Genomic DNA, 17,675 nt, shown 5'->3' with positions numbered 1-17,675 from the left:
CATGTTTCCATGTTTCAATTTCATGCCCTCTTATAAGCTAATGCCCGCTCCATATCCCTTTGTGCTATATATATATATATATATATATATATATATATATATATATATATACATATATACACACACACACACACACACACCACACACACACACACACAAAGTGATCCTTTGTTCCAGCTTTACACTGTCATTGCTGGAGGTCCAGTGAGAGTTTGATTTCAGTCCCAATTAGTTCTGTGGTATTTGGGCAGTGGGGGTGCTGGTGTAGCAATAGGTTAAATTGGAGATTAATAAGTCTTCAAGTTGTGGACAATAGGTCCTTTGTGTCTCAAAGCGGGGGGAACGAGATGCATGAACTAATTTATCTTAAAATCGCTCACACTAACAAAATTACATATAAAATATATTATTATTTTTTTTTAAATAGAAGTAACTATGTTAATTTCTGTGCACGTACATGTGAGCCATGTTCCCCCAACTCCAACGCACAACAGTAAACTGGCAGAACATCAGTGCACGGGAAAGACACCCAAACAAGAAACCCACTACACATTCACTAGTAGTAGCCAATGTGTACGCAAACACACAGAGTGAATTGTTCTTATTTACTACACCCAACATTAAGTTAAGAAAATTTATACATACAAACAACAAGCAGATTTATTAGTCCTTTTTATAACCAGGCAAACTTCATTAATCTTGAATGGAATATGATAAAATAAAGCAAAAAAAAAAAAAAAAAGCAAATGCTCACTCTCCAGTAACCAGTCTCAAACACGTTTACATGAGAATGAGGCAGTATATTTGCTCAGTATAAGCCAGTTTCTAAAATAATACTTATTCATACATGCTAATACAAAATGATAAAAAAGGTCAAAACACGTTTACAAAACTGTAAAACAGAAGTCTAATATTCTTGCAAAAATGGCACGTCTTGAACCTGTGGCTCTTGGGTCCTCAAGCAAAGTTCTTAGATTGCCTGACTGTACTGCAATGCATGCTTAACCTATTGATCTATATTTGCACTGATCTAGTTACATATCCTTAAACTGCTCCACAACTGTGGAATAGGTTACATAGATAGCACAAATATAACCTTTGGATAAACTGAAGTAGTCAATTTACAACTAAGATTATACATTTGCGAAGGGTTTTGTAGTTAAGCAGTAAGAGGGCTTGCTGGCTTCCAGACCCTTATCTTGCATTTGATAAAAACTTTTCCTTGATTGATATGCACACGCTAGAGGATAAAATCAAGGGTGGTAAAAGCGCTGGTAGGGTAGAAAGGAAGATGACAGTGGATGACTGTCACCTCATTGTAGATATTTCCAAAAATCATGGCGAGCATTCCAATAGACATAATCCTGGCTGGCTGTTATGGTGAAATAATGAGGTTCCCATGTGAATTGGATGCTTCGCATAAACACCGTTGCATATGGTGGATTGAACCACGGGTTTATGCCTTTGATCTATTTGGCATTATCAGAAGTGAGAATGAAAATGGTTGTTAAGCGAGTCAGTACAAACTACAACCGTACATACACACAGATTTATAAATGCTGTTCTGGTGACCTCAGTAAATACAAACTTAGAATAAGAGTGACTGTGACACTTCAGTGGATTTGAAAAGTATTAACACCCCTGTTCAAGTGCCAGCTTTTTGTGACATACAAATCTTACTGTAAATAGTAGTCAACGCCAATGTTCCCTCTAAGCTACGCAACTGCACAGTAGTGCACTTGTCGCACACTCTCAGCGCAGAGGAAAACAAATCCACCGCAGTGAATTACAGCCTCACGTCTTTTTATTTATTTATTTACTTACTTAAACATGGCAGGACGTTGCCTCTTACAAAGAGCTGCTGCTCGGCCACACCGCGCCACACACTAATTCCTAGTTTACCTGACACCGCCCCCCTCCATTTTAAAGGGGTACACTCATAATTACAAACACCGGGGTATGTGAATAATAGAAGAAAAAGTGGTGAAATTGGATGAGATTCTCTTTTTCGAGTAAAAAAGGTCTAGTCTGAAGCCAAAGTAGTAAGTACAGGATGAGATGGTGTATAATGTTAAAACTCCCCCTTGACACAACCTGATTGAGGATGAAAGCACAGACTATACCGTGCACAAAAAACAAATTCTGTATTTTAAATATAGGAGGCAACATAACATTAACCCTAAAACTGTTTGGGAGCATCATTGAGCTTTCAACATGCATTGCTAAAGATATTCTGCGAGCAATAATTCAATTTTAAACCAAGAAAAAGACGAGGATATCATTGTGGGTTAAAAAAAAAATGGAATGAAGTTGGAAGCGAGATTTCAAATTTGTAGTTAATGGTTGGCTTGGTATGTATTTGTATTGTAATGTATTTTTTGTTTGTTGACATTTTCAGTGTAAGTTTGCAAAAAGACAAAATTCTTAAAAATGTTCTGATGGAATGTAATCTGAACCTTTTAATGAGTCATGTAACTTCAATGGATGACACTGATTGACCACAGTGCATACGTCTGATGTTGCTCACAGAGATCAAAAGGAGTGCTCACGGCCTTAGTGTGTTTGCTCAGACACGTATAACACCTGTCGCCATTTTTGTAGTCACGAGTTAAAGCATAAGCAATGGTCGATAGAAAGCTTCCATAGTATCAAGAAGGTGTTTTTGTTCAAAGGTGAGGGGTAAAAAAGATTTCGAAGGCATTAAATTTGCCACTGAATATTCTTCAAAACCATCAAAATTATGCAAAGATGAAAAGAAAACTTGTAAGGATGGAAATCTCTGGCATGTATTGGCTCCAATAGTCTTCATATGTCTGGGCTACAGGGTAAGGTGCCATCATGGATCATCTTCCAAAGATCTGGCAGTCCTAATTTTCCCTTCAGAATGCACACATTTACATTTTAAAAAAGCTTCACCTTTATTTATGATTGATTGATTTAGGCTTTGAAAAACCCCAGACAAGAGTCCAGACATGAATTTTCAAACATCTGTGGGGTGGGTGCTCTGAGGAGGGCTGTTCACAGGATATGTCCTCACAATGACAGATTTTGAGTGTTTCAACAAAGAAGTCTATGGTATACAGTACTGTGAAAAAGTACTCCCTGCCTCCCTGATTTCAGTTTTTATTTTGCATATCACACACAAAGGTTTAGAATCAAACAAATTTTTCTCACTCAGAGCCAACCCAAGGAAACACAAAATGCAGTTTTTAAATGACAATTCATTGTATTAAGGCACAAAAAAATCCAAACCTTTGTGACCCTCTGTGAAAAATTAATTGCCCCGTCAACCTAATAACAGGTTGTGCGACCCTTGACAGCAATAACTGAAATCAAGCATTTGCGAAAATTGGAAAAGAGTCTTTCCCATTGCTCTGGAAGAACTTTGTCCCACTTTTCTTTGCAGAATTGTTTCAACTCTGCCATACTGGAGGGTTTTCTAGTATGAACTGCTCGTCTAAGGTCACACCACAGCATCCCGCTTGGATTTAAGTCCAGATTTTGACTTAGCCATTCCAAAACCATAATTGTTTTTTTTTTTTAGCTATTCAGCGGTGGACTTGCTAGTGTGTCTCAGATCGTTGTCCTGCTGCATGATCCAATACTGCTTGAGTTTGAGGTCATATAACGATGGCCGAATGTTCTTCTTCAGAATTTTCTGATAATCTTTCTTTCGGCTTGTCCCTTTCGGGGTCGCCAGAGCGTGTCATCTCGGATGAATGCACACATATGTTTGGCACAATTTTTATGCCGGATGCCCTTCCTGACGCAACCCTTCTCAGGGAGTGGAGGCCCCAGTGGGATATGAACCCACAACCCCTGGTTTACCAAACCAGTGCTCTAACCACTGAGCTACAGGGCCCCTGATACACAACAGAATTCATTGTTCCATCAGTCACAGCAAGTTGTCCTGGTCTTGAGGCAGCAAGTAGCCCCAGACCATCACACTGCCACCACTATGCTTCACTGTTGGCATAATATTCTTTTCTCAAATGCTGTGGCATTTTTACACGAGATGTAACGGGCCACATACTTTCCAAAAGTTAAATTCAGTCCACAGAATGTTTCTCCAAATATTTTGCCGTGTCATTTTTGGCCAGTGTATTTCTGATGGTAGAGTCATGAACATAGATGTTGTTTGACGTTCTTTTGTGACCTCCTGGGAAGGTTTGCCACTGTTCACAGTTTTCTCCATTAGTGGATAATAGCTCCGAAAGTGGTTTGTTGGAGCTCCAAAGCCTTGCAAGTTGCTTTGTAACTTTTTCCAGAACGAAGGATTTCCATTACTTTGCATTGGTTCTTGAAATCTTGGTGGTAATCAGGTTTGGGTGTGGCTCGTGAAATTGAACTCACCTTTCCCAAATATGTGGTTAGTCACAGTGACTTTGTGATTTAACAAGGGGGGTTTCACAGAGGTTCAAAAAGGTCTGGAATTTTTGTGTCTTAAATTTAATGGCCATTTGAAAACTGCATTTTGTATTTGGGTTGTCTCTGAGTGATATTAAAATTGATTTTATAATTTGAAACTTTTGTGTGTGCTGTGCATTAAAAAAAAATCAGGATGGAGCAAATACTTTTTCATGGCACTGTATGCGATAGACTATCAGTGATGTACATATGACTTACGTTAGAGATTTGGACAATCCTCACCCATGATAACATCATTGTATCTGATTTAGTGTGACAACGACTTCAAGCACAGAGACCATGGAGGAAGAGGAGGAGCTGATTAAAAAAATAAAGTGCTACAGCAGTGATGTGGACTTGGTTCACATTTGAAAAAAAGTCTTATGTGAGCAGAAATGTCGGGCCCGTAGCTCAGTGGTCAGAGCACTGGTTTGGTAAACCAGGGGTTGTGGGTTCGTATCCCACTGGGGCCTCCACTCCCTGAGAAGGGCTGCGTCAGGAAGGGCATCCGGCGTAAAAATTGTGCCAAATATATGTGCGTTCATCTAAGATGAGACACTGTGGCGACCCCGAAAGGGACAAGCTGAAGGAAATTTACTTTTTTATATAGTGAGCAGAAAAATACTGTTTGCAAGATGTGTAAAGTGACGACCTGCAAAGTGCAGTGTATTTTTCAATTCCATTGTACAGGTTATTCACAGTGAAAATTATTTATCGCGGTATCTTTTTTTACTTCTCAAAAAGCCATTATTTGACACTGGTGTTTTCATTTTTTAGATCCACTGTAGATTATTCTTATTATTTATTTATTTATTTATTTTTAAAATCAGTCTTCCCACTCACTTGTACACATCTAATTTCAGAACATCAGACAAATTTAGGCTTCAAAAGAGGAGAGACAATATATTTTTTCCGACTGAAGGTTTCTGTGGGTTTTCATTTTATAGACTGCAATGTGATTTCGTTCGGGTTTTTGAGTGCTTTCTCATTTACTTCAGGAATGTGACTTTCCTGGCCTGGTCACACATTCAATTAAAAAGACCACATTACAGTGTTACATTTTTTTGTATCGCAGGTTTGGAATCTAATTAAAAAATTTCAGGATCATGTAAGAGTTTGGAGTAACTTAAGTCATCTTCCCAAGAGTGAATGAAGAGCTAACACGAAATCGCAGAAACAACAACTAAAAATAGATGGCAAAGAGAGAATATCTCAGGCAAACTAATTATGTGCTTTGTGGTCTCTTACTCTTTTTAAGGAACCATCTCTATCTTATTGTAGTTTCTGAGGTTCTGACAGGGTTTAAGATGACTGGTAATCTGACTGTCTGGCCTTAAGTACAGACAAATGAAGAACATAAACTTTGGAAGTGAATACTATTAGCATCAATACTGCGTAATCCACAATCAATTTAATTTGAGTAAATTAATTCATTGAATTCTCTTGCAAAACTATTGTATAAAAAATGGCTACTGACTGTCCTTTACTTTTCTGTTAATAGAGTAGTGAATACTTATTTTGTTATGCGATACTACTGGTAGCAACTGACACAATAAGCTTGCCTTCTGGAAGAATGCTGGGAAAATATATGAGGAGAGGCTGTGTCGTGAGGACACAGTCCATTTGAATGCAAAAAAAAAAAAAAAAAAGGGGAAATTAAGCCTTCGATACATAAAAAAAATAGAATTTTAACACTTTAAACGAGGATAACTACAGAGCCAAACAATTTGATTGAAAACCAAATTGCTTTCGCATGTATGTAAGAACACTTTAACTGATAACTGGAGCTGCCTTTCTGTGGATACTCCCATATGTGGTTGACAATAAAATGAAGCCAGGTGGGGGAATTGTTTGCAATGACATGGGGCTAAAGTCATGCCACCTTAAAGAATTTCGGTATCAATATTTTAAAATGGGACTAGAAAAAAAAAGTGGCAGAATATTTATGGATTGTCATAAACTGTATGTATGTATCTAATATTTTCATGAAGGTATTAATTTCCAACTTAATTCCAGCCAGGGGCAATTTCATGGATTCTTGATCTTGTTGTCCTTATCAAGGTTATTTACAATCCCGGTCTCGCCGTCCTCCTTCTTTTACTAGCTCCCTCCGTGACACAGATATACTGCAAATTTACAGTGCCTTGTGAATGTATTCGGCCCCCTTGAACTTTTCAACCTTTCGCCACATTTCAGGCTTCAAACATAACGATATAAAATTTTCATTTTGTGTCAAGAATTAACAAGTGGGACACAATCATGAAGAGATGCAGCCAAGAGGCCCATGATCACTCTGGATAAACTGCAGAGATCTACAGCTGAGTTGAGAGAGTCTGTCCATAGGACAACAATCAGTCGTACACGGCACAAGTCTCGCCTTTATGAAAGAGTGGCAAGAAGAAAGGCATTTCTCAAAGATATCCATAAAACGTCTTGTTGAAAGTTTGCCACAAGTCACCTGGGAGACATACCAAACATGTGGAAGAAGGCGCTCCGGTCAGATGAAACCAAAAATCAAACAAGAATTTCAGTCTCTCGATGTGCAAAACTGATAGAGACATACCCCAAGCAACTTACAACTGTAATTGCAGCAAAGGGTGACGCTACAAAGTATTAATGCAAGGGGGCCAAATAATATTGCTCGCCCCACTTTCCACATTTTTATTTGTTAAAAAAGTATACAATATCAAATACATTTTGATCCACTTCACGATTGTGTCCGGCTTCTCCTTGATTCTTGACAAAAAAATGTTAATTTTACATCTTCATGTTTGAAGCCTGAAATGTGGCGAAAGTTTGAAAAGTTCCAGGGGGACGAATACTTTCAAAAGGCACTGTACAATGTAAAAACGTGATAGCCTATAGTTAATTTAAATGTGTAGAACGATCACAGTGATAAAACATAAATGGCGAAGTATTTCCACCTTGCCTGCCGTAGTACGATATTCAATGCCGTAAATATCATGGTATTTACAGATGTCAGTCACGATTACAGACCTTTAATCTCAATATCCACAGAGTAGTATGTTCACCACGCCACCCTCAGAATTTTTTTTTTGTTGTGCTTGCCAATTTACACTATTTACATCGTACATAAATGACAACTTTTCAATGAGGAAAACATTTTTCCACTCATGAAAGACAAAAGAGAATCAAATGAAAATAAGATAACTGTGCATCTCAATTGTATAACGTTACTTTCTGTCCAAGGAGAGAAGGAATGCACATCTTATCAGTGAGCTGACTGCTTTTAAACTTAACCTAGAATTTGACACTTCCACAGCAGTAGCTTGTTGGCAAATTCATTTTACACTTTGAGAAACAAATTTTCAGACCACAATCGCACAATATGGAATTTTGGTTCGGTTCAGCTGGCGTTCGAGGAAATGTGACCTGACTCAAGTGACTGGAAGAACAGTAGTGTACTGTCGCCATTCTGTCAAATATAGAACAATGCACCAGGCAAAAGAGGCAGATCGACGATGGAATGGAATACTTGCTGAATAGTGAAACATGCATACAAGGTGCCATCCACTGGCGTTTGAGAGTGCTACAAGCCATAAACTTCCACCCAGTTGTTTTTAACTGAAGACAAAATGTCAGTTTTGATATTTAAAAAACTCTCCGGAAATATTCCAAATGTATGCAGTGTTTGCGCCAGTGTGCCAACTTCACTGTTGCAGCTGCAAAACTTTGAGAACTGTTTGTCCTGATTTGAAACCCAAAGCAGCATGAAATGTGACAGAACCATAAATAATTGATTTGCCAACAGTAAAGTTTAAACTATCATTCTATGTGCTTGAAGAGTACAAATTTGGGAGTATATTTTATTAATACATTATTTTAAACCCATTTTGTGGGTCAAAATTGTAGACTGGATTCAAGCTGATGGGTGTGTTCTAGTCTGGCCCTCTTTGAACACGCCGCCCGAGTATTTAACCTCCCTTCCCTTCCCTGACTCCCTTCTTACTCCGTCTCTCTTGGTTCTTCACTGTTGACTTCCTTCTTGGCTCTTGCTATGAACTCTCCAGGTATGGGAACTTCGAGTACCTCTCTCCCCTGTCCCCTTACTTTTGGTGGTCCACGCAGTTTGGCCAATGCAAAGGAGAACGGATCCGGTTTCAAAACCTCTGCGTAGGATACTGCAAAGCGATCAGAACCACAGCTACTAAAAGTACCAGGTATGCTTCCAGCCAAGTGTAAGCGCGCTTAAAAGGTAGGAAGAGAAATGGCCGCAACCTTCCAAAGAACAACTTCTCTTTTTCATCCTTGTTTTTGTTTTATTTTCTGCCTAACAGTCCTGAGGACTGACAATCAAATCCTTGCCCTACCTATGAGAAGTTTGCATGTTCTCTCCGTGCCTGGGTGGGTTTTCTCTGGGCACGGGTTGCCTCCCACATCCCAAAAACATGCATTAATGGAAGACTCTAAAATGGTGTGAAAAAGGTGTGAATGTGAGAGTGAATGGTTGTTTGTTCATATGTGCCCTGTGAACTGCTACCAACTAGTTCAGGGTATACCCTGCTCCCTGCCCATAGAGAGGCCCCTTTGTAACCCTTATGAGGATAAGTGGATCAGAAAATGGATGGATGGAAGTACTTCTGCCATTTCAACACTGAATGTGTACCTGCATTAATCAGATGACTTGGTGCATTAGCAATGAAGTCGGAGGCAGAACTGCGAACTTCCTGGTCTTCATCCTGTAACAGCATAAACAAGCTCCTCCACAGAGACACTGTGCTGACCAGACCTGAAGACCAACACACACACGCACACGCACACACGCACACGCATACACACACACACACACACCACACACACACACACACAGTTGTTTTTTTAATGTTTCACATTCCTTTCAGTATTAATTCCAAATGAATTTCCGAGAGTTATCTTATGTTTGAAAACTCACCAAGTGGCAGCTCAGAGCTGGCCATTAGTGTGGCTGTTGAGTTGACCAAAACCTTGGCAACCATCAGCTTTACTTCCACAGGCTGCTCCTCATTGCAGGATGAGCACACTAGTGCCACCCACTGAGACGAGCAAGTCACTATACTTGGACCCTGCATGACAGGTTAAAATTAATTAAAATGTATATAAATTGTAGTGCACTAAATAGAACAGATTTTTTTTATACAGTTTCATAAAATACAACACCACAAAATGGTCATGGAAAAAAAACTTTACACGATGAATTAAAAATAATCACAATAAAAATTGGCCATTGCTGTATTTTTTGTGGTCTAACAGAATTATTAAAGTTAATAATAAAAAAAAAATGTTACTTGTGACCTAATATGCTGCACAACCTCTGACGAGGGACATGGTCAAATGTCATTTCCAAGTACACAAAACACATGTAGATTGAATGAGCCAACTTCCATGCACCCTCGAAGACTCTGCCGATGTGGGAGAGCTGGTCTACGGTTTCTTGGACAGGACGAAAACCACACTACTCCTCCTGCTACTCAATTTTTTCGTTTTTTTTTTTTTTTTTTCCAAACAATTTTGTTGGACCACAAAAAAATAAAGACATAGTTTTAATCTGGTTAATTTTCTGTAAATGTGATAACTTGTTAGTGTTGTTATTTCTAGGACATCAATTCAAGATGTACTGTATATATCATAGATGTGTATGTATATACAATAATAGTCCATGATTGAATCTAATCAAAACCATGGACTCATAATCAAACCAAATCATGTGGTGAGAGATTCCCCACCTTCAATACCCAAGTTAACTTACAAATGCTGTTTTTAAATGGTGATTTCATTTATTAAGAAATAAAAGTTTTCAAGGTTACCTGGCCCTGTGTGGAAAAATAATGCCCCCCTAAAACCTAATAACTGGTCTGGGTCATCCTCAGCAAAAAACGTTTTCTATAGCTGGACATTGCTCGCTCTTTTTTTTTCTCATCATATTTTGGCCCAGTCTTCCTTGCAGAATAGTTTGAATTCAGCAAAAACTCTTGAAAGTGACCTGGTCCTGTGTGGAAAGAGTAATTAACCCCCTTGTTATATCATGAATTAATTGTGGCTAATAACATATTAGTTAATTTTCACAGCCAAGCCTGATTACCGCTAGACCTGTTCAATAAATCTATGACAAAAGCGCTATAAAAGATGCAACATGATCCAAAGAAATTTCAGAACAAACTTTTTCTTTTATGTTCGGCTTGTCCCGTTAGGGGTCGCCACAGCGTGTCATCTTAGATGAACGCATATGTAATGGACATCTATCAGACTGTAAAGCTTTAGGATTGCAGTGAATCACACATAGTCATTATTTTTATATGGAGAAAACATGGAACAGAGGTGAACCTTAGCAGGAGTGATCAGCCTGTAGGGATTAATCCAAGAGAACAGCAATGAGTCCTCCAAGAGGTCACAAAGGAAATCTTCTAAAGAACTGCAGGCAACCCTTGCCTCAGTTACGCAACAGTAAGGAAGAGACTGGGCAAAAACGGCATCCATTGCAGAGTTCCAAAGCAAAGACTACTGCACTGCACTGACCACTGAACATAATGGGTTGTCTTCCACAAAATAAATATCGAAATAAATAAATCAGTGATTCTCAAGAGCTTAGGGACAATATTATATAAACTGACAAGATGAAAGTTGAGCTTTCTGTAAGGTGTGTGTCTTGTTTTATCCACCGTAAATTTTGGAACCAAGAATTCGGCTGTTAAAGAGAAAATCCTGAAGGAAAATGTTCCGCTATCAGTTTGTAACCACTATCTGAAGCCCACTTGGATTATGTAGCAGGATAATGATCTAAAACACTCGACCAAGTCACCTGAACATCTTAAAGTGGCCTCGTGTAAGTGAACACTTGAATCTGATTGAAATGCAGTAGCATGAACCTTAAAAATGCCATTCATACCCCCCCAAACAACATTTTGGCTGAATTTAAACTATTTTCCAAGGAAGAGTGGGCCAAAATATGTGAAAGACTCATTGCCAGTGATAAAAACATTTGATTTCAGTTGTTCCTACAGTAGATGGCTCAACCAGTGATTAGGCTTAGGGGGGGCGTAACTTTTCACACAGGGACAGATAACTTGGAAAGTATTTTTTTTCCCCCGCTTAATAAATATAATCATTTAAAAACGACATGTTTACTTGGATTATATTTGTCTGATGATTGTTTGATGATCCGAAAAGTAAAAGTGGGGAAACTGCAAAAAAATATTAGAATTTGAGAAGGGACCGAAAATTCTTCATGACACTGTACGTCCTCTAACTGCTGTGGTGCGACAGTACTTTTTGTCAGTGTTGACAGATTTATGGGTTCCCCCAAAACCAATGTACATTATAAAGTATACATATTATTGTGTTTTATATCAATATATATAGAATGTACCTGTTGATAAAAAAAGTAAAGGTTGTAGCTAAAATATATGCTGGCAGTACTTAGTTACATACCTCTTACCAGCCATAGAAATAACTGAGCCTCTGTTAAAATGCTCTATCAGTCCCAAGTCCTGTTTTTTAAGTTCTTCCTTAATATAAAATATAATCTTAATAAATGTGATTAAATACAATATACTGTAGTTACAGCATCAACCGGAGGAATCGAACCATAATTTGCTAATAAATTCTTTAAAAATCATAATGTGAGCTGGACTTCTTTTCCCTCATTTTGACTCTCATTGGTGAAGTGTAACTACGATGAAAATTACAGGGCTCTCTCATATTTTTAAGTGGAAGAATTTACACCATTGGTGGCTGACTAGGATTTAGAGGACGAAAATGACATAAAACATTTTAAAAACTATTCAATGGTGCTAGGTACACTGGGAAAACTTCGGAGTGTGAATTGTGTATGAAATGCTGCTTTATGTCAGTTATCCCTCTAAGCTCTTAAATAGTTGAAATAATGTGAATGTTAATAGACAGGACATTTTTAATTTAACAACATTCAATTATAAACTAATGCATCGTTTTTAGATCAGTATTTACCTTTGAGTCAGACTTTGCAACTGGAACTACTAGTTGAGACAGCAGTGTCATGGCTGCACAATACAGCTCCACACTAAAACACACAACAAATTCAAAAGTTAGCTGACATCAATTTACATGAGCTTGTTTAGCACACTTCCAACGTTTTGTCTAAATTGTAGACATCCGTTTTCTGCTGCTCTCAGTTACCCTTTCTTCAGGATTTTCATTTTAGTTGGAATTACTGACTCTTAGATGTTGTAAACCAGGGGTTGTGGGTTCGTATCCCACTGGGGCCTCCATTCCCTGAGAAGGGTTGCGTCAGGAAGGGCATCCGGCGTAAAAATTGTGCCAAACATATATATGCGTTCATCTGAGATGACACGCTGTGGCGACCCTGAAAGGGACAAGCCGAAAGAAGATTTGGTTCCTCTTTTGTTAACGGATAAGACTAGAGAGAAAGTATTTTTCCGTATTTCTGGTGAACCTATCATAATTTAACTTTAAAAATGATAATCTGATTTTATGTGCAAGCACCTGCAATGACATAAGTATTGGGTTACTTTCCATAAAAGAAGCGTGCTGCTACTCACCAACACATTATGAAACACAAAAAACAGAATCCTTTTCAATAGCATGGAAGGTAAGGCAACAAGCAACCCAATATCACCCTGCCTTGCCTCTAATCATAACCTTGAGGCCACTAGAAGGGAAAGTAAATCCAGGGTTCTGAGATTGTGGTCAGCTCTATAGGTCTAATAGTCTTTGTAACCTGATCTGTGCTCAGGCCTGTACTTTCTTGAAATAGTGAGAAAAGCACAGCGGTGGCTTGTCAAGTAGGTGTGTGTCTGTCAATAGATGTCAAAGGGATTATAGTCTGCATATACACAAATAATGGAATATTCCATGACACACCAGCTTTTAAGCAGAAGCTCTCTAATTCATGCACCTACTAAAACAAACTGCAACTGACAGTTGAAAACCCTCAAACAGAAGTTATGCACCAGTGTGCCTGAAAACATACAATACTAAAAAACCCAGTTCAAATGAAGTTGGAGGGTTATTTTAAGCATAAATAAAAACAGAATACTGCACAATGAATTAGAAATCATGTTCACCTTATTTTTAATTGAATACATTACAAATTAATGTTCAAACTCATGTTTGCAATTTAGAAAGCAATCATTAACTTTGAATTTTATGGCTGCAACATGTTCCCAAAAAGCTGGGACAGGGTCATGTTTACCACTGTGTTACATAAAGTCTTCTCTTAAGAAGATTTAATAAAAATGTGGGCACTGAGGACACTAATTGCTGAGGCTTTGGAGGTGAAATCCTTTCCCATTCTTGCTTGATGTACAGCTTCACCGGTTCAACAGTCCATCCCTGTTGTCGCGTTTTGCGCTTCATAATGTGCCTCACATTGTTAATGCGACAGAGGTCCAGACAGCAGGCAAGCCAGTCTAGTACCTGCACTCTTTTACTACAAAGCCATGCTGTTGTAACACGTGCAGAATATGGGTTGGGATTGTCTTGCTCAAATAAGCACGGGGGTCCATGAAAAAGATGTTGCTTGGATGGCAGCATATGTTTCTCCAAAACATGTATGTACCTTTCAGGATTAATGGTGCCTTTGCAGATGTGTAGGTTACCCATTCCAGTTGTACTAACACAGTCCCAAACCATCAGCTTTTGAACTTTGCATCCACAACAATTCTGATAGTTCTTTTCCTCTTTGGCCAGAAGGACACCACGTCCACAATTTCCCAAAACAATTTGAAATGTGGACTCATTAGACCACAGAACACTTTTCAACTTCGTATCAGTCCATCTTAGATGAGCTCTGGTCCAAAGTAGCCGATGGCGTTTCTGGGTGTTATTCGTAAATGGATTTTGCTTTGCACAGTCGTTTTAATTTACACTTAAAGCTGTCGCGCCAAACTAATTTACTGACTGTTTTTCTGAAGTCTTTTTGAGCCCATTTGGTGACATACTTTACACCAGTGGTTCTTAATTGTTTTATGTTTGTGTGACCGCTTCACCCCCCCCACCACCCGCAGACCCTGTGACAACACATCTATATAACCTTGTATATCAAGCATAATTGAATCTAATGCTGATAAACACATGAGAAAATACAAACAGAAGTGATAGATGAACTTACAATAAAGACATTACTGTTGTTAATCATGTTCTTCAGGGGCTCACATTATTCCCCCCCCGGCATCGCACCGTGTCGCGCCCCACTATTTGAGAAACACTGCTTTACACATTGATGATGGCTTTTGATGCAGTGCCGCCTGAGGGATCGAAGGTCATGGGCATTCAATCTGGGTTTTTAGCCTTGCTGATTACATGCAGTTATTTCTCCAGATTGTCTGAATGATATTATAGACCGTAGATGATGAAATCCCCCAAATTCCTTGCAATTTTACATTGAGGAATAATGTCCTTAAACTGTTGGGACTATTTTCTCACACACTTGTTCACAAAGAGGTAAACCTCGGCCAATTTTTGCTTGTGAATGTTTGAGCAATTCAGGGAAGCTACTTTCGACACACTCATGGTACCCGCCTGTTTCCAATTAGTCTGTTCACCAGTGGGATGTTACAAACAGGTGTTTGATGTCTTTTTGGCCACTAGTCCCAGTTTGTTTGGAACACATTGCAGCCATCAAATTCTGAGTTAATGATTATTTGCTAAACAACTTTTTATTAGTTTGAACAATAAATATATTGTGTATGTAGTGTATTCAATTAAATACAGGTTGAACATGATTTGCAAATCACTATTGTTTCTATATTCTTCTTATGTTTAGCACAACATCCCAACTTCATAGGAAGTGGGTTTGTATTCTCTCTCCCAAAACTGTTTGCTACTGGAGCTTTGGATTACAAATACTATACAGTTAAGATTTCTAGAAAAGAGTTTGGAGGATTCTGACAACACATTTCAAGTGTGGCTAGTGAACCTCAGCGTACTTTTCCCCTTGAACTGTGGCTCTGAATGAAGGTCTGTCAGTAAACCTTCCATACCAGTGTAAGGCTTCTTTCATATGTTGAGTGGGGTAAAAAAAAAAAAAAAAAAAAAAAAAAAAAAGACAGTGTACTAAGAAGGGAAAAGTTGCATTTTCTCTGGAATTTCCAATCCATAACAGATCAACAGGAGTTTGGAAAACACGAGTTGTTTTGGCAACATGTTTTTAGGTAAGAGCAGCAGGTGTGGATTAAAAAGTTTCAAGCAATGCTACTCTTGAATGTAAATGTATCACGTTATCCAACAGCGTGGTCTAGATTTATACAAGATGTGAAATAAAATGTAAATATCACTTGTTTTTACAGTAAAAAGTTTTAAGCTTTCATTGTCAGGCCCCACCTGTGTGGAGTTTGCATCTTCTCCCCATGCCTGCGTGGGTTTTCTCAGGATGCACTGGTTTCCTCGCACATCTCAAAACCATGCATGATAGGTTAATTGACTTTAAATTGCTCATAGGTATGAATGTGACTGCAAATGGTTATTGAAATGTGTCCTGCAATTGGCTGGCGACCAGCTCAGGATGTACTAAGTCTCTCGCCTGAAGGCAGCTGGGATAAGTTCCAACATGGCCGCAACCCTAGTGAGGATAAGCGGTTCAGAAAATGGATGGATGTTTGGATTGACAGATGCTATTGTTCACACAAAAATAGTTAACAGATGAGTTCATTCGAATGCCACTCCAATAACCAAAGCAGCAGCACCAACGGCCATATCTACTAGCTTTTCTGTTAAAGAGAGAGAGTTGGCTTTTCAAAACATTTTTCCCCCCATTCTTTTTATTTAGTTTTTACTTTTCATTTTTATCTTACCTGAACAAATCTAATCTAAAATGAATTAAGAGACACAATTTCATGATCATTAAATGGGTGTTAAAAAAAATACAAGCTGTTTCAAAAGCTGTAGGTACTGAAGTGTCAAAGTATAAACTGTAATGTACTTTACTCCATATTAATCACTATACAAAGCTACTGACATGCATATCGACATTATTCATGCAACAATAGTACATCTTTACACGTTTGTATGAACAGTTTGGTTCTGAGATCGAGTCATTGAGGTCAAAAAGAGGAGTGCAGAGTCCAAAGCAAACATGGTGAGTCAGTATTTAGTTATTATGCTGCAAAAAATTAGAATAAGTTGCCAACAGAGGTGACGTCAGCCCCAAGTGTGAATGCGGTCAAATGGAGGTTAAAAATAATTTTTTTTCTCATGAGTTTTAGAGTACTTCTACTTTTCAATGATACTTCTTGCAGTGTAACGTATTTTAATTATACTTTTTATTTTCAAATGTTTTTATTTCTTTGTATTTGAATAATTTTAATCATGTAAAGCACATTCAGTTACCTTGTGTATGAAATCCGGTATACAAATAAATTTGCTTTAGCTCTGCACTGTGGTTCTAATTACATTAACTTTTTTTCCTTTAATTCTCAGTTGTGTACATAACTGGAGAAATTAGAAAGCACCTTGAAGACATACTTTGGCAAAAAACTCGATGGAAGATTCGATGTCAAATGCGGTCATCACATTGTGTCAAACAACATTTGACTGGAAACGGACACATTTTTTAGTTGCTCCATCTGAAGTGCATATCTTGCATGAATGTGCAAAAATGACAACTTAAGTGGAGAATCTGCACAGCCACAAAAAACAGAAACAAACAAACCAAAAACTACACGCCCTTTACCTCTTCATATTATTATTTTGTGATTTGTTAATGTTAATGTTTGTTAATGTGACTGTATACCGACCTATGAGCAGTCTTCTGAGCCAGGTTAAGCAGGTGCAGCAGAAAATTTTCCTGAGACAAATCCTGCTCACCATCCATCCAGTGGAACTCACCATCACACTGCAACACACTCAAAACCTGGAGCACCTGAGAAGGAAAGAGAAAGGGAGATGAGGGTGACATGAAAAGTAGTATATATTGATGTAGTCCCTCTTTTCATCAATGTTTCAAACGCAGGCCATGGGTGAGTGAATTTGCTCAGTGCAATCCATCAAAACAGGTTTGATGTCTTTTCTCGCAGCCGGGTTTACAAGCACTTTTGTTTCAATGTGAATAAAAAGTATTTCGATTGATGATTTCTGGTCAACTGTTTTCATGTGACCTGACTAGTTCAATTGACTGTATACATTTGCACTACATTTAATTGGAACACTCGTGAGATGTGTACATTAAGGTAAATGTCATTTTTCATGATGGAGATCAGTCATATTTTTAACAATAGATGGAACTGTTTTAACATTTTTACTGCAACATCTTGAAAAAACATGTTACACAGTTAAGG

The 17,675-nt window shown here is 38.2% G+C and overlaps 1 protein-coding gene across 4 annotated transcripts in view; it reads right to left on the bottom strand.

The window, feature by feature from the left end:
• thada (THADA armadillo repeat containing) overlaps nt 1–17,675 on the bottom strand; it is a 98,457-nt gene that overhangs the window by 16,330 nt on the left and 64,452 nt on the right. For all 4 annotated transcript variants that reach the window (XM_061837144.1, XM_061837143.1, XM_061837142.1 and 1 more), the window contains 4 exons: nt 17,136–17,260; nt 12,370–12,442; nt 9,320–9,470; nt 9,035–9,157 (listed from right to left, as the gene is read on the bottom strand). In XM_061837144.1, coding sequence (XP_061693128.1) covers nt 9,035–9,157; nt 9,320–9,470; nt 12,370–12,442; nt 17,136–17,260 — 472 coding nt within the window. The remainder of the gene's footprint in view (nt 1–9,034; nt 9,158–9,319; nt 9,471–12,369; nt 12,443–17,135; nt 17,261–17,675) is intronic.

This window comes from Syngnathoides biaculeatus, chromosome 12, assembly GCF_019802595.1.
Source record: "Syngnathoides biaculeatus isolate LvHL_M chromosome 12, ASM1980259v1, whole genome shotgun sequence".
NCBI lineage: Eukaryota > Metazoa > Chordata > Actinopteri > Syngnathiformes > Syngnathidae > Syngnathoides > Syngnathoides biaculeatus.
The sequence above is the reverse complement of the archived record's forward strand: the minus strand, read 5'-3'. Positions and strand labels throughout refer to the sequence as shown.